This window comes from Macaca mulatta, chromosome 3, assembly GCF_049350105.2.
Source record: "Macaca mulatta isolate MMU2019108-1 chromosome 3, T2T-MMU8v2.0, whole genome shotgun sequence".
Lineage (NCBI taxonomy): Eukaryota > Metazoa > Chordata > Mammalia > Primates > Cercopithecidae > Macaca > Macaca mulatta.
In genome coordinates, this window is record NC_133408.1 from 145,267,523 (window position 1) to 145,292,139 (window position 24,617).

General features: G+C 46.7%; 1 protein-coding gene across 24 annotated transcripts in view; it reads right to left on the minus strand.

Moving 5' to 3' along the window:
- The window catches only part of ATXN7L1 (ataxin 7 like 1), a 270,024-nt gene that overhangs the window by 58,794 nt on the left and 186,613 nt on the right, over nt 1-24,617 (minus strand). For 4 of the 24 annotated variants that reach the window (XM_077997159.1, XM_077997158.1, XM_015134663.3 and 1 more), the window contains exon 1: nt 13,427-13,641. The exons of 16 other annotated variants lie outside the window; for them this stretch is intronic. Coding sequence is in view for 2 of the 8 variants with exons in the window: in XM_077997153.1 (XP_077853279.1) it covers nt 11,317-11,362 (46 nt within the window). In the remaining 6 variants the exon portion in view is untranslated. Of the gene's footprint in view, nt 1-11,316; nt 12,445-13,426; nt 13,642-24,617 lie in introns of those variants that run through there. 4 more of the 24 variants (XM_077997156.1, XM_077997147.1, XM_077997153.1 and 1 more) reach the window with 2 other exon arrangements.

Below are 24,617 nucleotides of genomic sequence, written 5' to 3' on the forward strand. Positions count from 1 at the left end.
AAGACCCCAGCAAAATGCACTTTTACACCTATCCAAAAACTTTGTACATGATTACAGGAAGGAATCCCAAACCCTAAAAAAGACAAAGCTTCCTGAAATCCTAAGTCCTCTCTGGCTCTCTTATGTCTCACATATAATTAGTGCTTAATTAACATGTATTGAATAAATAAATGAAATTATAACAGATCTCCTGAACTAGAGATCACAGATCTGAAAATCTGGCTGAATTTGATAATGCAAAATGTGACAGACAAAGATGGCAGATCATTCTCTCTCCAGCCCAAAGCTGAGCCTAGCCTTCTCTCATTAGGGCACCTTTCCTGGATGCTTTTGCAGGCACCCTGACCTGGGAGACGCAAGCCCCCACCTGTGGCCAGCTGCGACAGGAGTCTGGGGTTTCTCTGTGCTCCCTTGTACCAATGGGTTGCCAGGCTGTCTCAAAGCAGACTGAATTTAGTCTTCTGATGCAATGGGAATTAGGAGGAAGCAGATTTTTGAGGATCATTCAATTGCTGCATTTTTTTTGCTTGACCAGTGCTCATGTGCTGCCTACGCAGAATAAATTTACAGGGTACTTTTTCCTCATTGAATCAGAGTAGACCTTTGCATACAGCTTAGTTCTCAGAAGCAATCCTGTTGAAGCTTTTGAAAACAAAGAGCTAGTTCTGAGGCCTCTGTTTTGAGGGCTGGGAGCCGGGAGACGGCTCCCGCTCCAACCACACATAACAGTATTAGGCTTGGGCCTTCAGTTTACCACTGAAACTTCCTTGGTTCCTGTGTCTTTATCTGTGAATGAAGTGGGTCCCTAGATGGCTTCAAAGCCTCCTTCCACTCAATCACCATAAATACAAGGGATACTTATACCTGTTCCTTCCCTTCTCATCCCTCATGATTCCTGGATGTCAGAGCAATAATAACAGCCGAAGTATTGAACAATTTTACTCAGGCGAGATCTTCCTTGGAGGAATTCATCCTTTGTAAAATTGTACTGGCCTTTACAACCCCTGTGAGACAGGCAGGAAGCAGCCAGGCATCTCCACCTTCCTCACGGCTGACTGGCCAAAGGAGACCCAGAGAGGTGAGATGATTGCCAAGGTCAGGGCTACTCAAGGATCAGGGTGCCTCTGCGCCAAGTACATGGGCCTAGCTGCCTCTCAGGAAGGCAGGAAACTAGGTGAATAACATTTGAAGCCAGGAAATTAGAAAATGCAGAACTTAGAATCACTAAAGGTTACAATTGGATCTTAAAAGTCAACTAGTGTGATCTTTCTGATAAATGAGGTTATCAGTTGCCAGCCTTCGGGTTAAAGCTAGTTAGCGGCAATCCTGAGACTAGAACCAAGTCTCCTAACTTCAAGTCTATCGACGTTCTGCCTCTCAGAAATGTCTTGTTTAGCAATTTGTTTTTCGGCAGAGGCTTCCAATATGAAAATAAGACTTGATTTTTACCATTACTGCTTTACATGTTTCTGCAGTCTTCATTCACTCCCTTGCTATCACTGACTCAAAGCTGCTGGTGGGTGGGTGGGGCATGTACAGAAATATTTTTTGGTTTAGGTGGGGAGATAAACCTGAATAATGAAGATACATCTTATTTTACTAAACTAATTGTTAAAAAGTATGGAAGTAAACAAAGATAAATCACAAGGAAGGGTGCCATGAAGGACAAAATAAATGGGCCAGGCCAATGATTCTACAACCACCTTCTGAAAGAATTCTGGTTAGTGGTCCTGGCTGACACATTCTGCTGCTAAATTTACAAAAAAAACCTTTTTTTTGAGACAGAAAAAAAACTCTGTTACCCAGGTTAGAGTGCTATGGCACGATCATGGCTTACTGCAACCTCTGCCTTTCAGGTTCAAGTGATCCTCCCAATTCAGCCTTCTGAGTAGCTGGGACTACAGGCGTGTGCCACCACATCCGGCTAATTAATATTATTTTTTGAGACACAGTCTTGCTCTGTGGCCCAGGCTGGAGTGCAGTGGCAGGATCTCATCTCACTGCAACCTCCACCTCAAGCGATTCTCTTGAGCCTGGGAGAATCAAGGCTGAAGATTCTCACGATCTCAGTCTCCCAAGTAGCTGGGATTACAGGCATGCAACATCATGCCTGACTAATTTTTATATTTTTAGTAGAGATAGGGTTTCATCATGTTGGCCAGGCTAGTCTTGAACTGCTGACATCAAGTGATTTGCCCGTCTCGGCCTCCCAAAGTGCTGGGATTATAGGCATATAGGCATGAGCCACTGCACCTGGCCCCAGTTAATTATTAATTAAAACTTTTTTTTGGTAAGGCCAGGCATGGTGGCTCATGCCTATAATCCTGGCACTTTGGGTGGCCAAGGTGGGTGGATCACTTAAGCCTGAGAGGTGGAGGCTACAGCAAGTTGTGATTGTACCAGAGCACTCCAGCCTGGCAACAGAGCAAGAATCTGTCTCAATTTTTTTTGTTTGTTTGTTTGCAGAGACTAAGTCTCTCTAAGTTCCCAGGCTGGTCTTGAACTCCTGGGCTCAAGAGATCCTCTTGCCTTGGCCTCGCAAAGTGTTGGGATTACAGATGAGCTACCACATCTGGCTTACAAAACAACTGTATCAGTGGATAAGTCCTTTTCTTGGTTTCATATTTTATTTTTTGAGACAGTCTCACTCTGTTGTCCAGGCTGGAGTGCAGTGGTGTGATCTTGGCTCACTGCAAACTCCGCCTCCAGGTTCAAGCAATTCTCCTGCCTTAGCCTCCTGAGTAGCTGGGATTACAAGTGCACACCACCACGTCTGGCTTATTTTTGTATTTTTAGTAGAGATGGGGTTTCACCATGTTGACCAGGCTGGTTTCAAACTCCCGACCTCAAGTGATCCGCCCGCCTCAGCCTCCCAAAGTGCTGGGATTACAGGTGTGAGCCACCGCGACTGGTTTCATATTTTAGATTCAGAAACTTGTCTTAAATTGCCAATTGAAAGAACAAGTTGCAATGAGGGAATATTAATTAAAACCTGAAGACAGCCCTTTGCCCTTAATATAAGTTTTTTTTTTTAGTTGTTTGATGTCTGATTTTGTATTGCAATAAATAGGCAAAAGCAGTATTTCCTACTTGTGAAACGGTTTGAATTAAATCAGAAGGGCTCTCACAACCCTTGAGCTATGGGAACAAGCTTGCCCCCTACTGGTGCAGGTGAGAAAGGTTGTATAAGAATTTAAAGGCCCGGCGCAGTGGCACATGCCTGTAATCCCAGCACTTTGGGAGGCTGAGGCGGGTGGATCACCTGAGGCCGTGAGTTTGAGACCAGCCAGACCAACATGGGGAAACCCTGTCTCTACAAAAAATACAAAATTAGCTGGGCGTGGAGGCACATGCCTGTAATCCCGGCTACTTGGGAGGCTGAGGCAGGAGAATCGCTTAACCCAGGAGGTAGAAGTTGCTGTGAGCCAAGATCGTACCATTGCACTCCAGCCTGGGCAACAAGAGTGAAACTCTGTCTCAAAAAAAAAAAAAAAAAAAAAAAATTAAAGTGGAGGGACCAATAGAGTCAGTGGTCAGGGGTTCACTCTGGAGGTGAGCTGTAGCTAAGCTTTTGAAAATGGGTAGAACTGATGTCCCAGGTAGGGCAGAGTGAGTGGATTTTACAAAAAGACCTATTTAATCTATGTTTCTCCAGTCTATGAAGACCTGCCTGTAGTGGACTTACACAGTTTTGTGTTGGTGAGGAGGTGCGTTAGGCTGGTGATAGGAGAAGGCAGGGTCTTATCTCTTGCAAAAAGATGCTGCTGAGTGAAGCTCTCCGGCTGTACATTACAATCATTCGGATACAAGCCCTCACCCACTTGAGGCTTAATCATGTCTTACGTTTTCATTAAGGGACTGCCTAAGGTAGATCCCTATAATTATTCTAATTCCATTTGCCCTGCCCAGAAAGAATTTGTAGTACATTATATCCCTCACTCATTGTTAAAATATTTAATACGTAAGCAATTTTAGAGAAAAAGAGCACTTTCCTCTACATTTTCTTAGTCTTTGTTAATGCATATAGCTTTATTAACAAAACTGTTATCAATGGATATTTTGACTATTCTTTGTCAACTAACATTCTACATATACATATCAAATTCCCACAAACTTGCTAAACTGTTAGGTAATATTCAATCATTAACATGGCGCAGATTATTTAGCTACTCTCTTACTGTCTACCTATTATTTGTCTTTAAAAAAAAAAAAACTGATTTGGCCGGGTGTGGTGGCTCACACCTGTAATTCCAGCACTTTGGGAGGCCAAGGCGGGTGGATCACAAGGTCAAGAAATCAAGACCATCCTGGCCAACATGGTGAAACCCCGTCTCTACTAAAAATACAAAAATTAGCCGGGTGTGGTGGCGCGTGCCTGTAATCTCAGCTACTCAGGAAGCTGAGGCAGGAGAATGACGTGAACCCGGGAGGTGGAGGCTGCAGTGAGCCCGGATTACGCCACTGCACTCCAGCCTGGCAACAGAGTGAGACTCCGTCTCAAAAACAACAACAACAACAACAACAACAAAAAACCTGATTTATTTAAAAAGTGATTCAGAATTATTTCCTTGAGGTATAATTCTCAAAGTGAAAGGCTGCAGTTTTATAGCTCTTGCTACGGATTTCTTTCCAGACCATGTGACAGAAAGACCAAACGAATCTATTGTGCTAATATTGAATATAAGCACCACTCACCTACTGAAGGGAAAACAGAAAATCACTATCAGAACACCTGTGCAGAATTAAGTATTCAATACATCAATAACAACCTCAGTGAATGATCTTGAACCAGCAGCCTCTGCTCTCACCTGTTCTGTCCTTTCACCAATAGTAATAATAGTTTAAGATTTTTCAGTTGGGTACAGTAGCTCACGCCTGTAATCCCCGCACTTTGGGAGGCTGAGGTAGGCAGATTGCTTGAGCTCAGGAGTTTAAAACTAGCTGGGTAACATGGTGAAATCCCGCTTCTACAAAAAATTTAAAAAATCAGCCTGGTATGCACCTGTAGTCCCAGCTACTTAGGAGCTGAGGTGGGAGGATCGCTTGAGCCTGGGAGGTCAAGGCTACAGAGAGCTGAGATTGTTGCACTGCACTCCAGCCTGAGTGACAGAGTGAGACACTGTCTCAAAAAACAAAAAACAAAAACCAAAAAACAAAAAACAAAAAAAACAAAAAAGGCCGGGCACGGTGGCTCACGCCTGTAATCCCAGCACTTTGGGAGGCTGAGGCGGGTAGATCACGAGGTCAGGAGATCGAAACCATCCTGGCTAACACAGTGAAACTCCATCTCTACTAAAAAATACAAAAAACTAGCCGGGCCTGGTGGCGGCGCCTGTAGTCCCAGCTACTCGGGAGGCTGAGGCAGGAGAAGGCGTGAACCCGGGAGGCGGCGCTTTCAGTGAGCCGAGATCGTGCCACTGCACTCCAGCCTGGGCGACTGAGCGAGACTCTGTCTCAAAAAAAAAAAAAAAAGAATTTTTTTTCCTATGCGCCAGGCAGTCTTACCTTATAGCATTTCGTTCTTACAATACCTTAAGAAAGGCACAGCTGGGCGCGATGGCTCATGCCTGTAATCCCAGCACTTTGGGAGGCTGAAGCGGGAACACAAGGTCAGGAATTTGAGAGTAGCCTGACCAACATGGTGAAACCCCGTCTCTACTAAAACTACAGAAATTATCCTGGCTAACACGGTGAAACCCTGTCTCTACTAAAAAATACAAAAAACTAGCCGGGCGCGGTGGCGGCGCCTGTAGTCCCAGCTACTCGGGAGGCTGAGGCAGGAGAAGGGCGTGAACCCGGGAGGCGGAGCTTGCAGTGAGCTGAGATCGCGCCACTGCACTCCAGCCTGGGCGACAGAGCGAGACTCCGCCTCAAAAAAAAAAGAAAAAAAAAAAAAATACAGAAATTAGCAGGCCGTGGTGGCGGGCGCCTGTAATCCCAGCTACTTAGGAGACTGAGGCAGAAGAATCACTTGAACCTGGGAGGCAGAGGCTGCAGTGAGCCGAGATCGTGTCACTGCACTCCAGCCTGGGCAACAGAGTGAAACTCTGTCCCTCTGGCCCCCCGCCCAAAAAAATGAGAGGCATTACTAGCTTCTCTTTCTACAGGTAAGTTTTATTAACAAAGCTGTAATCAATGGATATTTTGGACTATTCCTTGTCAACTAACATTATTCTGCATATACATATGAAATTCCCATATACTTGCTATTTTAAACCATTAGGTAATATTCAATCATTAATGTGCTGTAGATTATTTAGCTATTCTCTCACTGTCGACCTACTATTTGTCTTTTATTTTATTTTATTTTTTTGAGACGGAGTCTCGCTCTGTCGCCCAGGCTGGAGTGAGTGGCGTGATCTCCGCTCACTGCAAACTCCTCCTCTCGGGTTCACGCCATTCTCCTGCCTCAGCCTCCCGAGTAGCTGGGACTACAGGCACCCACCACCGCGCCCGGCTAATTTTTTGTATTTTTAGTGGAGACGGGGTTTCACCGTGTTAGCCAGGATGGTCTCAATCTCCTGACTTCGTGATCCGCCCGCCTGGGCCTCCCAAAGTGCTGGGATTACAGGCGTGAGCCACCGGCCCGGCCCTATTTGTCTTTTAAAAAACTGATTTAAAAAGTGATTTACAATTATTTCCTTGAGGTATAATTCCTGAGGCTCAGAGATACAATGAGTTGCTTAAGGTCACAGAGCTAGAAAACATCAGATCTGGGGATGTTTTCAGAGCCCCTATCTTAACTCTGGGCTCTACCACCTTGGAATCCTGGAAGATTCTGCTACAGATAGGAGGATCCTGAAAGAACCAGCGAGACTTCTCCTTTCCCACTGCCTCTGGGCGTTTCAGCAGGGCACCTGACTCCGCTAGGGAGAGGAAGAAACATCTTTTAGGTGTTAGGCAGCTGGCAGGTGCCAGTCAGCAGCTCATACCATTGCCTGAGACCTCAACCACAAAGAGTTGGGGGGCCCTGCTACCAAAGAAATGAAAAGTCAAATCCTTTTACTTTTGTGCATTTCCACCACAGGAAGTCCAGGCCAAGGTCTCGGCAACTGACTGTTTCAAGACCACCTGCTTCCCCGCAGCCTCCTTAAAACATCCAGGTGCAACTCCAGGGGCAGTCCTAGAGATCAGCCAGGCAAGGAGCTTACAGACACCAGCTCTCAGCATCCCAAAAATCTGATAGGCGTGGGGAGCCCTGGTGTCTCTAGTTTGCTCCCCTCACTCTCTGAAGATAAAATCCACCAGGTTCTCAGGCAATTCCATTTCAGTAAAAATTCAGTGTTCCCTTCCCCATATGCTTATTCACAGAGGTATTTTCATACTTGCAGCATCAGTGTCCTGCATTTAAAACCTTAGCACAGATGCCTCATGAATGGCTGAGCCGGCCGCAAACACTCAAGGTGGCTCCCTGAACCATTTTTAGAAAGAACTTGTTGGGAATTTTCCAATATGGCTTTTAAGGGACCAACCCCCTCCCAATAGACTTTGAGCACCACAGTTGCTCGTGGCCTGCCATGGTTGTGTAAGCACACTTGGGCTTAGGCCAGCACCTGGCGTACTCACTTGACAGCATGGAGTCTCCTTCAGCCCCCACTTTTGAGGGCAGGTGCTTGGCAAGTCATTAGCCAGCTTCTATCTTATCAGTGGGATCAATCTGCTTTCGTAGCTGTAGTCAGGATGCTGCCTATAAACACCCTGATTTCCAAGGGACCTTCTTCCAAAAGTAAACTGGAGTTGGAGAGAGAGGCAGGGCTGGCACCTTGGCACTGGGATCCGTGCCAGGAGCCAGGCCAGCTGTACTTACAGCCGCTTGGTGAGGCAACGATTCCCCCCAGTTTACAGTTGTGGAAATGGAGACAGACTGTATTTGAGACACTTGCCCAGAGTCATAAGACTAGTAAGTGGAGGAGCTGGGGCTAGAACCTGAGCCTGTGGTCTCATTTGTCACCATCATAGTTAGATACTAAACTTACTGCCATGGTGGTTAGAAGGGGATATTGAATCAGCCTTGCTCAGCAGAGGAGGAAATGAAGACACAGGAAAGTCAGGTGATAGGACAGGCGGCGAATGCAGGCAGAGCTGTGCCAAGCAGTTCCCGTGCCAGGAGTGCTTGTGAGCTTTTCTGGAGTGCCCGTTCCCTTCTCAGACTGCAGTACCTCTTTAAAAGATCGCAGGGCTGACGAGCCGAGGAGGCGTTCCTTAAGCACAGGTTATACTAGGTCTTCTTTACCCCTCTTCACCTCCTACCCACTGCTGGGCAACATGAACTATCTGGAGCACTAAGTTCTTTTGACAAATATGAGTGTGGGCCTGTAGTCTACACTGCTCATGCCAATGCCGGCTCGGTTCCCAAATCCCTAGGCTCTGGGATGGTTTTTGGTCATCTGGTCACCCCATGCACATTCATTCAGTCAGGAGGGAAAGCAGCCTTTCTTGAGTACCTACTATACATCAGGCACCGTGCAAGCTGCTTTTCACTCACCAGCTCATCTACCCAACAACCCTACCATGTGGTATGAGACCGTTAATTGCCTTGTTATAGATGGGGAAATTACTATTTTTTTTTTCCTTCTTAGATATCAGATGGGGAAATTAAAGCTTAGCAAGATTGTGAAACAAGACCAAGGTCACGCAGACCTCAGCAGCTGGCAGGAAAGCCCAGGCTTGCCCGGCCCCAGAGCCAATGCCCTTTCTACCATGCCACCCTGCCTGGGACGTTCTCTTCCCTCCACACTTCAGAAATGCAACTGGGATGATTCTTACAAGGGCACTTCCCATTCCAGAGCTGCTATGAAGTCATGTAACTTAGGATCCTTTTTAACTTTTCCCCTGTGGTGGCATTCCCCCTTCCTCCTCCTCATTTGTCATTTATACTAAGGTGCAAATTTCTGGCATCACCACTATTGGGCAGGATCTGGGGAGTCCCAGGGGGTTTCCAGGGCCCTGAAATACTTCCATCAGCCCCCAGGGATGCCCTCACAAGACACCTAGCCTAGCTAAAAGCGAAAACCACAGAAATAGAATCTGTGGGGAGACAAGCACATGTACACCTTGCCAGCGGTACTTTCAAGGGATTACATTTTTCTGGAGAGCAACCTGGTGATAATAACAGGAACTAAAGAGCATCCATAGCCTTTTATCTGGTAATCTGGTAGTGTTAGTTTGGAAAATAGACCTCCAGGAAACATCCCAAAGGGAAAAAAAAAAGTTCAAAGATACTCTCAGCACTGTTTACTACATAGTAAAAAAAAAAAATACTACAAACGACCTGAATAATCCATAATAAAGCAATTGGTAGGAGACAGGTGAGACAGTTATTTCAACCTAAGAAAATGTAAGCAAAATGGTACACTCACATCCACAAGGAAATTCAAAATGGCACAAATAGTATGTAGAGACTAATACTACTTAAAGAAAAATATTTGAGGCCAGGTGTGGTGGCTTACTCCTGTAACCCCAGCACTTTGGAAGGCCAAGGTGGGCGGACTACTTGAGGTCGGGGGTTTGAGACCAGCCTGGCCGACATGGTGAAACCCCATCTCTACTAAAAATACAGAAAAATTAGCCAGGCGTGGTGGTGCATGCCTGTAATCCCCGCTACTCAGGAGGCTGAGGTGGGAGGATTGCTTGAACCTGGGAGGCGGAGATTGCAGTGACCCGAGATCACGCCACTGTCACTCTAGCCAGGTGACAGAATGAGACCCTGTCTCAAAAAAAAAAAAAAAAAAAAAAGAAAAGCAGCCGGGCGCGGTGGCTCAAGCCTGTAATCCCAGCACTTTGGGAGGCCGAGACGGGCGGATCACAAGGTCAGGAGATCGAGACCATCCTGGCTAACACAGTGAAACCCCGTCTCTACTAAAAAAATACAAAAAACTAGCCGGGCGAGGTGGCGGGTGCCTGTAGTCCCAGCTACTCCGGAGGCTGAGGCAGGAGAATGGCGTAAAACCCGGGAGGTGGAGCTTGCAGTGAGCTGAGATCCGGCCACTGCACTCCAGCCTGGGCGACAGAGCGAGACTCCGTCTCAAAAAAAAAAAAAAGAAAAGCAGTTGATAAATACATGGTGATGAGGAAATTTGTTAAAGCTGTTTAAGTCCATCCAAGAAGAAAGATAAAAACAGACAACAACAGCAACAAAACACTAACATATCCTTAAGCAGAAAAGGCAGAGGAGAGAAAGCAGGTGCAAATACAAAGGTAGGAAGGAGACAAAAATATGGGTTAAAATGAAACCTATTTCATTCATTCACTATTTTTTTTTTTTCTTAGCATTTCCTTGGCACCTACCATGTGCCAGACACTGGGCTATTACAGTGATGATACAATAGGTTGCTGTCACTGCTAGACCTTTGTCATCAGAGGGCTTCCTGTGCTCAGGGAACAGCACTCTCCAGATCCTGGCTTGTTGCCACAGTTGTCACTCTGAGTGCAGGGGAAACAGATGTGGCCCTCAGAAGGCAGGCTGCTGCCCGAAGGACCTGAGTCTGCCGGACTCCACCTGGAGCCAGAGCCACAATCCTCTTCATAACATTAGACCTTTTATGGCTCTATCTGCTCCCCACTGTCTGGGCCCAGTGGTAGCAGAGGGGTTGACAAGGACTCCACATGCATGCCACTGAACTTATCCATCAGAGTAGCCCCCTTCAAAACCACAAACACAGACCGCACAAGTCACATGCGTTTAAACACAGGAGTCACCACAGCTTTGGTGAAAACTGGGGGCCTCCAGCTTGCAGACAAGCTGTTGAATTCTACCTTAGGATGACACAGCTGACCTCATAACCCCCAGAGCGCTGATGAGACAGGTATGGCAGACAGCTGGACCCGGGCACAGGGGGAGCCACAGACTCCAGGATCTTAGGGAGAAGATCCACGAGCTGGGATTCCCAATGTTTAAAATACCTGATAAAATGGCTGGGCATGGTGGCTCACACCTGTAATCCCAGCACTTTGGGAGGCCAAGGCAGGTGGACCACTTGAGGTCAGGAGTTCAAGACCAGTCTGGCCCACATGGGAAAACTCCGTCTCTACTAAAAATACAAAAATTCGCCAGGTGTGGTGGCACGTGTCTATAATCCCAGCTACTCAGGAGGCCGAGGCAGGAGAATCGCTTGAATCTGGGAGGTAGAGGTAGCAATGAACCGAGACTGTGACACTGCAGTCCAGCCTGAGCGACAGAGTGAGACTCTGTCTCAAAAACAAAACAAAACAAAAACCCCAAAAAACACACCTGAAAACCTGCACATCTAAAAGCTGAATTGAATCTAAACCCTTGAATCTAAAAGCTGAAATTTTAAAATAAATAAATAAAAATACCTGAACCGCTGGACCGAATCTTCCCAATGCTGTCTTGAGGCAGCATCAGTGGCCTTTGCCCTGGTGCCTTGAGCTAAGGCTTCATGGCTTGCCAGGCCCTGTGGAGGGAGGATCCTGGCTGCAGGAGGCAGAGCAGGTGCCAGGCTGCACTTCCACATCAGAGAACACACAGTGCAGCAGGGACTTCTTCACTTTTGGACACCAGGGCCAGGGCCCCCAAATCTGTGATTTTTTAAAAAGGTCCTGAGGTGATTTTCATGCTCCATGAGCTTTGGGAGTCACTGGAAATGCGGACCAAACACTGCTGTCTTTAGAATCAGAAAGATCTGGGCTCAAATCCCAGCTCTGTCACTCATTAGCTCTGGGACTTGGGGAAATAACTTAACCCCCTGAGCCCCAGTCTCCTTTCCTGTAAAATGGGGACAGTAATACACACGTCATGGAGTTACAACAGGACAGGTGCCCCTCGAGCATACTGAGTCCCTCATCTTCGCACACATCACACGCTGTAATTACTGGTTTACTGGTCTAAGTGTCCTGTGCCTGGACACACCTGGAGGGCAGGTGTCCTGTTTACTCTTTTATCTCCTGTGTTTAGCACAGGGTTTCACCCTCAAGAACACTCCCTCTATTCACTGTGGAATAAACGGGTGTTGGGAGGATTGCTAACACGTGGGGTGGCTACCACAGTGCCAACTCACAGGAGGCGCTTAATGTTAACTTCCCCTGATACATGAAAATGTCCATTAAAAACACACACGCAGGTAGTAGCTTTCCTCGGTAGGCAGTTCTCAGCCTTCTCCCTGCCCCTGAATTAAATTATTGCACTTACAAGAATCCTATGGGAGCACACTGTTTAAGGACCACAGGCTGATAGGAGAGGCCACCACTGCTTTATTTCTACTGTACCAGCGTCTACTTTCAACAGCACAGGGCCATGGTCTCTTACAAGAGAAGGTGAAAAGTCTCCACTACTGCTAAGCTCATGGTGTCACTCAGAGCCACTCACCCCACAGACTGTCGTGGTCCCACAGCAGCCACTAATAACGGAACCATTTCTGTTCTCCTTGGAGTGGCAGTTGGCAGCGGCAAACAGGAAGTTGTCTTGAAGTAGGGTGTGGTTATGCCCTGTCAACATATGCGTACAGACACACATACTTTTTTTTTTTTTTTCCTTTCTGGCCCCCTTCTCTCTCCCGTCTTTATAAGCAAAAGGTCTGAGTTATTTTGGTGAAAACAAAACTTTTTACATGATTTAAGATCAACCATCGCTACCACACAAACAAAACCACAGGACAGAAAGGGACCTAAAACACAGCAAAAGGTCTATTTTCCTGCCACCAGTCTTGTGGCATTTAGTTAGGAACTGACTGTGTGTGTGAGTGGGTGTGCATTTTCCCCTTGATTTCTCTGGGCACACAGGAAACAGAGCCCTAGCTGGAAACCAGCCAGACACGCCACCCAGCATCCTAGTGAGCTGGTCGGTCCACCTGTGGGCCAGCTGCCCGAGTTGATTCAGGGCCTGCAGTGTGCACGCACTGGACAAGGACCACTGAGGACAGGAAAGAAGGAAAAAACCAGGGTGCTAGTTTCAAGCAATTTGTACAGTTTGAATAGAAAGGACCCTGAACATGTCTTAACACAAAGTACATATAAAAACAACAAAGAAACACAATGGCTGAGTAGGTAAGTGCACTGAGTAGATAATACACGGACATAAACATGGGGAGGTGGGGTTGACACGCCAGGAAGGTTCATTGCAGCTGGCTTCCCGGTGCTCTGAAAGGTGTGCTAGAAAATTTTCCACTCCACTCCTTTTCAGGCCGGAGGCTGGTGCCTCCAGAAGGGCTGTCCAAAATAGACTGGTCCCCAACCCAGCCTCCTACTTCTGACCTCTTTCTGAGGCAGCTACTCTCCCCGCTCCCCGCCTCAGCCCTGTCTCGGCTCCAGCTCCAGCCCACAGACCGAGAGCACTGTCTATGCTAACACTCATCTTGCTAAATGGCTTGTGGGCTGCCAGCATGATCCGCCTGCCAGGATCTCTGTTCCGTGACCTGCGCCCAGCCCCACGCCGTCCTGTGTGGCCCTCGTGCCCTGCGCTCACACTTACACATCCCGGGGAGGCTGCCTTGCCGTTTGGATAAGGAGGCTGAGCCAGTGACACGCTGGGCAACGCGACTCGTGGTAGTAGACGTTTCCTGGCTCCTGGATGAGGGCCCTGGCCAGTCAGAACGCACCACTTCCCCTTTAAGAGAGCACGCCCAGACGAGATTAGGGAAAGGCAGAAAGAAAAGCCCGGAACAGTCAGGGTTGTATCCTGAATTTGGCGGATGAACTTGGGTGTTCCTGAACCGCACACACAAGGTGTGGTCAGAGGCAGCAGGCTCCTCAGAGGTGCATGAGAGCCAGCGCGGTGTGTGCAGGGCTGGGCCTTCCCGCAGCCCCGGAGCTGCTGCTTGTCTGGCCTGGGTCCCGGGTCCCCAGGCAGCCTGGAGACACCTCAGGCCTTACCCACTCCCCCTTCGCTCAGGGCTTGTCCATCCTGATAGGCAGAGTCCACTTCATTACCTAGCACTATGCCTTAGAGAGAGTAGAGAGGTCATTATAATGATTGGAAAATACTTTTGTGGGTTGTTAGAACTATTGATTTAAGCAGGGAGCTTTCATTCATTCTGGATATTTAGAAAGTTTAGTCCCTGATCTTGGCCAAGGACAGTAGACTTGGAGGGGGGAGAATGCCTACCAAAACAATGGTTCACAAAGGCCACATGTTATATGATTCCCTTTATATGAAATGTCTAGAATAGGTAAAAACATACAGACAGAAAGCAGACTCGCGGTTGTCAGGGGCAGGCTGGGAAAAGAAGGTGGGGGAGTGATGGCTTAATGGGCACAGGGTCTCCTTTGGGGGTGATGGTGGCACAACATTGTGAATGTACTCAATACTACTGAATTGTACACTTTAAAATGGTTAATTTTCTGTGATGCAAATTTCACCTCAATTAAAAAAAAAAAACAGTGGCAAAGTATGTTTTGTGCATCTTTATCTTCTACTAGAACCTCTCCTGTGTGGCATCCAACATTTCTTTGTAAAACCTGGTTATTACCTGATGAATATTAAATCAACCCTAGCTAAGGGGTACATGCCTTTTAGTAAAAAAAAAAAAAAAAAAAAATTAAACCTTTAAGATACAAAGTTTTCCAAGACTCAGAAGTATGACTTTCCTGGAGAATTCTGGACTGTGGGGAGCCAGCACCCCCTCACATCATGCTCACATGCTTCCTCCGATCACCACAAGCTAGGCAGAGCCTACTAGGCATTAGAGAGATTAGACAGGTCATTATAATGACTGCCTATGTAAGACGGTCTCCTGTGGGGACCATCCCTTCAGTCACTTGAAAACATAACCAAAGCCAGAGACAGTGAGTCCCCCGTGGGGGAATTATTCAGGGAGAACATGACTGGACTTCTGGGTTCTTGGCTTCCTTTTCCCCTCTTGTTGAGAGAGTTTCTTCCCAGAATTGAGGAGAATTCATCGGTTTCAGACTGGGAGGGAGCTGTGCTGGCTGGCAAAGCAGAACTAGTTTCCACAGTTCCATTTGTTTGGAATGTAGTGTGGGGGGGGGTGTGGAGGGGGTATAAGCTGACCACCCATCTGACCAGCCCTCGTTTTCAGTCATTTGCAGCTTTGGCTGGAGATTGTCTGTTCCCAAGAGTTAGGCTGTGGGCGTTGTTCCCCGATCCCAGGCTAGCAGGTCAAGGGCCCCTGGGCACATTCCCCTCACCCAGGGGACTGTGGAATAGAGGCCTGCTGGATGTTGCAATACCTAGAAGAAACACAGATGAAAAGGCAGGCCCGAGGCCTGGGAACCTGAGTCTTTCCAGAGACAAACGTGAGTTGCTTTCCTAGTATCTCTGCAAAGAGTTCCAGGATGACCTGGAGGACAGAGATGGCAACGGCTGCCCTTGGGCCAGCTTTCCCAGAGCAATCTGGACCTTCTAAAGCATTGGCCCCTGCCTCTTGCAGCCCTGCTCTCCCTCCTCATCTCTGGTGCCTGTGTAGGCTCTTGGTAGCCTTACACCTGAAGTAGCCTAAGTTCTCAGCAAACATGTGGCTTAGGATAATAAGATGCAATATTTACTCTAGCTTCTGAAGAGCAGCAAGTTTAGAACCGTAACTCTAAATACAAAAACAGGCAGGCTCAATCTAATTTAAAAATGGGCAAAGGGCCGGGCGTGGTGGCTCACGCCTGTAATCCCAGCACTTTGGGAGGCTGAGGCAGGTGGATCACGAGGTCAGGAGTTCGAGACCAGCCTGGCCAATATGTTGAAACCCCATCTCTACTAAAAATACAAACATTAGCTGGGTGTGGTGGTGCCCACTAATGACTCCAGTCACTAGTCATTGGGGAAATGCAGATCGAAATCACAGTGAGGTATCATTTCACACCCACTGGGATAGATGTTAACAAACGATGAAAATAACAAGTCTTGGTGAGGATGTGGGGAAGTTGGATCCCTTGTGCACTGTTGGTGGGAATGTAAAATGGTACAGCCACTGTGGAAGACGAGTATGGCAGTTCCTCAAAGAATTAAAAATAGAGTCAGCACATGATCACACGATCTAGCAATATCACTTCTGGATATATATGCAAAAGAATTGGTATCTCAAAGATATTTGTATACCCACATTCATAGCAGTATTACTCACAATAGCGAAAGGTGGAAGCAACTCAAGTGTCTGTCAATGAATGGAGAATCCTATAATGGAATGTTATTCAGCCATAAAAAGGAAATTCTGACACATGCTACGACCTGGATAAACTTTGGGGACACTATGCTAAGTGAAATAATCCAGTCACTAAAAGACAAAGTAATGTATGATTCCACTTATATGAGGTACTCGAGATAGTCAAATTCATAGACAGAATGGCGGTTTTCAGGGGTTGCAAGGGAGAAGGAATAGGGAGTTATTATTCAGTGGGTACAGAGTTTCAGTTTTGCAAGATAAAGAGTTCAGGAGAGGGCTGGGCACAGTGGCTCACACCTGTAATCCCAGCATTTTGAGAGGCCGAGGCAGGAGGATACTTTGAGTCAGGAGATTGAGATTGGCCTGAGTAATACGGCAAAACCCTTTCTCTACAAAAAATACAAAAATTAGCTGGGCGTGGTGGTGTGTACCTGTAGTCCCAACTACTGGGGAGGCTGAGGTGGGAGGATCGCTTGAACCCAGGAGGCGGAGGTTGCAGTGAGCCCAGATCACTGTACTCCAGCCTGGGTGACAGAGCGAGACCCTGTCTCAAAAAACAAAACAAAACAAAAAACAAAGAGTTCAGGAGAGGATGGTGGTGATGGTTGCAAAACAATGTGAAGATACTTAATGCCACAGAACTGTACGTTAAAAATTAAGGTGGGTAAATTTCACGTTAAGCATATTTCACCACAATTAATTTTTTTAATAAAAAAGTTAAATACAGAATTACCATACGGACCAAAATTCCACTCCTAGGTATATATCCAAAGGAACTGAAAACAGATACTCACACAAATCCGTGTCCACAAATGTTCATAGCTGCTCTATTCATAAGAGCCAAAAAATTGGAAACAACCCAAATGTTCATCCATGGATGAGTGGATAAACAAAAATTGTGCTACATACATACAATAAAAGAATACTCAGCCATAAAAAGGAATGAAGCATGATACATGCTACAACACAAATGAGTCTCAAAAACATGATGATAAATGAAAGAAGCCAGACACAAAAGGTCATACACACACACACACACACACACACACACACACACACACATATATATAGTATGATTCCATTTAAATGAAATGTCCAGAATAGGTAAATCCACAGATACGAAAAGCAGATTGGTGATTAGCAGGGGCTGTATGTGGCGGGGGAGGCGGAATAACTGCTTAATGGGTATGAGGTTTTATTTTGAAGTGTGATGAAACATTTTGGAACTAGATAGAAGTGGTGGTTGCACAATATTGCCAATGTACTAAATGCCACTGAATTGTTCGGTTTAAAACGGTTAGCTTTATGTTTTGTGAATTTCATCCAAATTTTTAAAAAGCCTGCAGAAAGTAAGAGCAAGGATAATCTACAGCAGAACAATTAGTTTCAAGATAACTGAGTTACCTTTAAAACCCTTTCTGAAATCACTTAAAGGAGGTAATTTTTAAGTTAAGGTAATTAAGGCAGCCAGCAGGATACAGCAAACAGGCACTCTAAGACAGCAGTTCCCAAACACTAATGCTACCAATTTGGGTCTACAAAGAAGTGCTGTCTTAAACAATGTGATACATAAACACACACACGCATATACATGCACATGTACATACAGATTTTTCTGAGTTTACGTCCTCCCTACATTTCTGTGTTAGAATCTCCTTTACGTATCGATAATGAAGATAGATTGGTTGTGGTGCTTTGTTACTCTTTAGGGGGTATTGTTTTGTTTTTAGTGCCTTTACTTCATAAAATAAAGAAAACCTGAATTCAGGGTCAGATGCAGTGGGTCACGCCTGTAATTCCAGAACTTTGGGAGGCCGGGGTGGGCAGATCACTTGAGGTCAGGCGTTCAAGACCCACCTGGCCTACATGGTGAAACCTTGTCTCTACTAAAAAATACAAAAATTAGCCAGGTGCAGTGGTGCACACTTGTAATCCCAGATACTCAGGAGGCTGAGGCAGAATCGCTTAAACTCGGGAGATGGAGGTTGTAGTGAGCTGAGATTGTACCATTGCACTCCAGCCTGGGTGACAGAGCGAGACTCCGTCTCAGAACAAACAAAAAAAACCCCTGAATTCAAACGACTACCACTACCAACACCACCACACGCAAACACACGCACATACACACACATGAACACAGGCTCCACTAGCTATTTACAAATGGGACACTGAGGCACAGCTCTTCCTCTTGCCAACCTGCTCATTCATCCCTGATACAGCTGCCATTTCCATAAACAGATCATCATTCTCCCACGGACTCAGGTCTTAGACCTTGAAGCTGGGACTAACAGACTCGCAACTGGCAAGAAAAAACCCACAGGTAACCATTCTCTGCAGGCCCCCTTCTCTAGGAGTGCAGTCGCTCACCCACACTCCTGCCCAGGGTCTGCCAGGCACGGCTTCACTGCAGGCTCCATCTAGGGTGGTGCATCAGGTAAGCAGTGTGCCAGGTAAGCGGTGAGCCAGGTAAGCGGTGTGCCAGTTTAGTGGCACCTCCCGAGTTCAGTCCCGACTGTTGGAGAGTTCTCTTTTATGCCAAACTCCCGTGTAATGACCACTCACGATTCCCATGTCTGCGTTGTGGGAGTCACTATGAACCACTCTAATCCCCCTTCCATGGAACATCTTGCCAAATATTTGTTCCTTGAAACTTCCTTCTCTCAGGCTAAACATCCTGAGATGTCTTTTTATGCGATTCCTTACAAAACATCATTTTAATTACTCCTCAATCTCGGTTCTCTTGGCTCCCCTTGTTCTTCACAGACCATGGAGCTCAGAAGGGAGAGCATTACAGGTGGGGTCTGACCAGCTCCTATAGATCTGTTCTAGACATTATTCTCCTATTAATGCAGCCAGAGATCCAATCTAGATTTTTTATTTCTGATAGCTGCCTCATCTCTAAGTTTTATTTCACACATTTTGCTGCCAAGCTGCAGATCCACAGGTATCCTTTAAAAATGTCATCTTGTTGGATTCAGTCTACTGCACCAGTCTGTTGAGATCTTTTTGGACTCTGATTCATTAACATAATCTTCTCTCCCTCCCAAATCTACCACCTGAAAACTTGATCAGCCTGCCATCAATGCCAATCTTCTTCTAAGTACTCATATACAACATGGAAGAGGGCAGGCCCAAGCGGGCAACTTGATACATCCTTTGGTGCAACAGTGGCCTTTGAACAGCACTTTTGAGGTGTGGTTGTACTGAACCATGTGCCATTCAGGGCAGGTGTCTCATGTGGCCCACATTTCTTCATCTCCCTGGTAGGACCTCGTGGGTGACTGTGACGAATGGGACTAATGATAGGCCTCCTCTTACTGTTGGTTGTGAAGGTTAAGTGCGAAGCTCTTCAAGCAGGGTATTACACACAATGAGCAGTCCAACACTGCCTTTAGTATGGAGAAGAGAAAACAATAATAAATGGTTCTCCAATCCCAAACTACCTTCCTTACTGGCAACCATATACAGACATTAGAAAGCTGTAATCAATAGAAGGAGCACTGACATCTAAGAGCTGGAGTCTAAATCCCGGCTCTCCTTCCAGAATGTCCATGCTCTGAGGTTAGCAGTACCTCCCCTCTCCTGTGCTATAGGGAAGAGTCAATGACATGAGGCATGTAAAAGAGGTTTCAAAGTTGAGTCAGACTATGCAAACATAAAAGAATAGTATGATGATTACTGTTATAAGTAAGTCAAGATACCATTTCCATTGGCAGAAACCTGCCTGAGAAGCCAAGGAGGAACTTATAGATGTACTCAGGCTGCCAGGAGGAACAGGTCTTTCAGCACACAGCAGCTGGATTACTTCGATAATGAGATTCCTGATCTCCTCTCCTGGTAGCAATCACCTCCTCTCTCATCTCAGACCAAAGCCGAAGCTGGCTTTATAAAGAAAAAGTAGTGGGTCTTCCTACCATACTCGCAGAGGGGCCCCTTAGCCTGTGGGAACACACTTTCTCTACAGGGTCCCCTTGTAGACCAGGACCTGAGTATTAGCAGCAGGGAACCGGCAGGTGATGAAGGGCCACAAGGGTTGCTTTTAGCTCCCCTATGACTTGACCCAGTCAATCCCTGAGCTTCCATCATGGATGGCGGTTTCTAAGAACACCAGGCTTTAGGCTCTGACATTCTCAGGGCAGGCTCTCAGAAACCCTGTTCTCACTCCAGCTGAGGATGTTGGTGTCTTCAGGGAAGAAATGGTCTTCACTAAAAACCAATCTTGGAAACATTTTGCAAAGCATGGTCACAGGCCACCTGTTGGCCTTTAGAATCTCAGGATCAAGGATATTCCACAGCAGGGGAAGAAGGAGAGGAAATGGCATGGCCAACCACATGCCTCTGGGAAGAAAGCAGCATTAAGATGGGAGGCAACAACTAACATAAATGAATTTTCCTCTCCTCATCCATCTAAGGTTAGTTTCCCAACTTCCAGGGGGAATGAACACTAAGGGCAGATTAAAAAAAAAAAAAAAAACAGATGCTCTCTGACTTGCAATGGGATTATATCTGGATAAACCCATCATAAATTGAAAATATCGTAAGTCAAAAATGCATTTAAGGGCCGGGCACAGTGGCTCATGCCTGTAATCCCAGCACTTTGGGAGGCTGAGGCAGGCGGATCACCTGAGGTCAGGAGTTCAAGACCGGCCTGGCCAACATGGTGAAACCCCATCTCTACTAAAAATACAAAAATTAGCAGGGTATGGTGGTGGGCGCCTGTAATCCCAGCTACGTGGGAGGCTGAGGCAGGAGAATCCCTTGAACCCGGGAGGTGGAGGTTGCAGTGAGCTAGGATTGTACCATTGCACTCCAGCCTGGGTGACGAGAGTGAAAGTCCATCTCAAAAAAAAAAAAAAAAAAAAAAAATGCATTGAATACAATAACCTACTGAACATCATAGCCTTAGCCTACCCTATCTTAAATGTGCTCAGAACATAAGCTGCAGTTGGGCAGAATCCCCTAACACAAAGCCTATTTTATAATACAGTGCTGAATATCTCATGTAATGTATTGCATACTATATTGAAAATGAAAAACAGAATGGTTACATGGGTACTTGACGTACAGTTTCTACGGAATGCATGACACTTCTGTACCATCTTGAAACCAAAAAATCATAAGTCGAACCATTGTAAGTCAGGCACCGTCTGTATCTATATGTAATTGTTGGCAAGACACTGAGAGGTTTATGCCAATGAATCTATTAACAGATCAGGGAGTTGGCCCAGAAAGGCGATGGGAGGGAAGGGCCCCAGAAGGGACGGTAACAATTCCTGACATCGTTTCTGGAGCCTACTGGTCCACAAGCTTCCCTTACTCAACCTATCCCTAATAAGAGTCTCTCTTGAGACAGGTGGGCTGCCACAGTCACCTAAGAATCATTATAAGCTACATGAAAGCGAATTCAGACTTTCATAGCCACTGATGACTTTTAAACATATTCCTGTCTTTCTCTCATTGCATTTCCTTTGACTATGCACCCACACAGAGATGGTGCCTGGTTCTATAAACGGATGCATGAGAGGAAAAAACTCACAGATGAATCTGTACCCCATGGAGGTTCCTGCAGTGTTCTGAGGCTGAGGCAGGACCAGGCTTGGTCAATTGGTGTTATGGGTTAAATTTGTCCACTTCAGACTTCATATGTTGAAGTCTTAATCCCTAGTACCTGAGAATATAAGCACATTTGGAGAGAAAGTCTTTGAAGAGGTGACTAAGTTAAAATGAGGCCATTAGGATGGGGCCCTAATCCAATAGGATAGGTGTCCTTAAGAAAAGGAAGGGACGACAATGGCACAAGTCCAGAGGGTGGATCACATGAAGAGGCGGCAAGAGGGCAGCCATCTGCAAACCAAGAAGAGGCCTCAGGAGAAACCAAACTTGCCGCCACCTGAATCTTGGACCTCCAGCTTCCAGAATTGTGAGAAAATAAACTTTGGTTGTTGAAGCTACCCAGGCTGTTTCATTTTGTTATGACAGCCCTACCGTACCAAGACAATTGGTTCACCTAAAAACCATGCAAGTTCACCAGATCAGGGAGAAAAAGTACAGGATGGAGGCAGAGGCCCAGGAGATGCATCCTCCTCCTTGGGCTGTGTTTCAGAGCAGTGTGACAGAGCAGAAATGCAGCCTGGCTTCAGCTACCCGCACGAGAGCATTCTTTCATGCATTCCCACTGACTGCGAGACCCACACCACTACCTCACTGACACCATACCCACTCACTCCAAGGCTTTAGTCATACAAAGAAAACAGCTATTCTATATTGTTCTTCGGTGCTCTTATAATGTTTAACCATGCCTTTTACTTAAATAATTCCAGGAACTGGACTTAAGAGATCCAAAATATGGAACCAAGGTTGCAGAGTGTCCCACCTCAGGAAGGAATGCTGAACAACTGATTTACAGCCTTGTTGTTGCCAGCCAGACCACCAGATGGCCCATGACTCAAGACAATCATCACAACCAGATACATTGACTTGCATACCCTACCCCCTCACATGCTTTGCCCAGCCCAGCCTGCATACCCTACCCTGATATCAATTCCTGTGCTTCACCTAATAAAAAAATCTCAACTGGGGCTGGGTGCGGTGGCTCATGCCTGTAATCCCAGCACTTTGGGAGGCTGAGGCGGGCGGATGGCTTGAGCTCAGGAGTTTGAGACCAGCATGGGGAACATGGAGGAACCCCCATCTCTACTAAAAATACATAACTTAGCTGGGCATGGTGGCATGTGCCTGTAGCCCCAGCTACTTGGGAGGGTGAGGTGGGAGGATCACCTGGGTCCAGGAGGTAGAGGTTGCAGTGAGCCGTGATCATGCCACTGCACTCTAGCCTGGGCAACACAGAGCAATACCCTGTGTCAATTAAAAAAAAAAAAGAAGAAAAAATCCCAATGGGCTCTTTTCAGAGGGTCAGTCACGGATTTCTCTCTCTCTACCTTATGCCCGGGCATAAGCTCCAATGAAGCCTTGTCTGGGAAGGCTCTTTTGGCCTCATGTCAATTTCTATTGCACCGAGTACCCAAGAACCCATGGTCAGTAACAGCAAGGTCAAGGTGAGACAAATCTCCTAATTGCTGACAACTGGCAAAGTCTGCCTGTCCTGAAGACCTGAAGCTGAGGTACTCTACAAGTACAAGGAGCAGGTGTGAGTAGCTGGTCTGAAAAGTTATGACTCCAGGCCATAGTCTAGGAGTGACCAACTCCTTTTATCAGCTTACTTTCTTGTTTCACCTCTTACCCAAAAAGTAATCTGATTACTCGTTCTAATTAATCTATATGTCATGGGTGTTGTTCCAGAAAAGACAAGACCTTGGGGGTGAATGGACTAATGGCAAAGTGAGGTCACTGTTAGCAGACTCTCAATGGTTTGACGAAATTACACAGACCATCTGGCCCAGTGCTGCCTTTGGCGGGGAATTCACTGGTCTCTAGGTTCTGCCTGGGTGCCTCGGTCTTCCTGGAGTGTAGGGTGGACAGAACCATTCCCCAGGGTCCAGGAGAGAAGGGGTGGGCTCACAAATGCTCACTGCTGCTAAGGGGCCCAGCTGCTCCGGATCAATTATGTTTTAACAGCAGCTATGTCATTGGGGCTGGGCTGGAGGGAGGAATCAAAGTGAGGAAGGAGGGTGCTTCTAAGGTATTGGCAGACCAGTGTCTGGAGGGCCTGGGAGGGGCAACGTGCTCTAGGAGACAGAGCTGAGGGGCCTTTACTTTCCCAAGGATGGCAGGGTGGGCGGGTTTGGCTCATTCAAATGCAAAAGCCTTTCAGTATTCACTGCCACTCCTCCTAGCTCCAACAAAAGGCCTTTAGGTTCTCTTCACATCTTTCCATTCACTTGGGCTGTGGGGGTTATTGACACAGCCGGGGGAGCCCCTATAATCATACCTTGCTGAGATGCATACAAACCAACACACACCTCAAGCCTGACACCTTCCGAAGGTGGGCCTAAAGTCCTCCTGGTCCCAACCAGACACACGGAGGAGGCACAGGGAGGTGGAACAGAGGCCCCATACACAGGGGCAGGTTTGAATCAAATTAGAACAAAGAGTCCCTTAGCATCACGTCATAGCTAGTTAGCCCACAGCAAATGGGGGCATGAGGAGGCGAAGGTCCGATGGATCATGTCCGAGCCTGAGTTTTAGCTTCTCAGCTCCCCTGTGTGAGCCAGGCCTCAAAGCCAGGCTTTCCCTCCTAGGACCAAAGGGCTGGACTTGGCCCCCACCAGCTTAGTGGGGCCAGTGTGAGAAAGCACAGGACACACTCTAAACGTCAAAGACCTAAAGCAAGGAAGCCTCATCATTATTTTCTGCAAGGTTAGAGGAGACAAGGCACTTTTTTTTTTTGAGATGGAGTTTTGCTCTTGTTGCCCAGGCTGGGGTGCAATGGTGCGATCTTGGCTCACAGCAACCTCTGCCTCCCGGGTTCTAGCAATTCTCCTGCCTCAGCCTTCTGAGTAGCTGGGATTACAGGCATGTGCCACCACACCCAGCTAATTTTTTGTATTTTTAGTAGAGACAGGGTTTCTCCATGTTGGTCAGGCTGGTCTC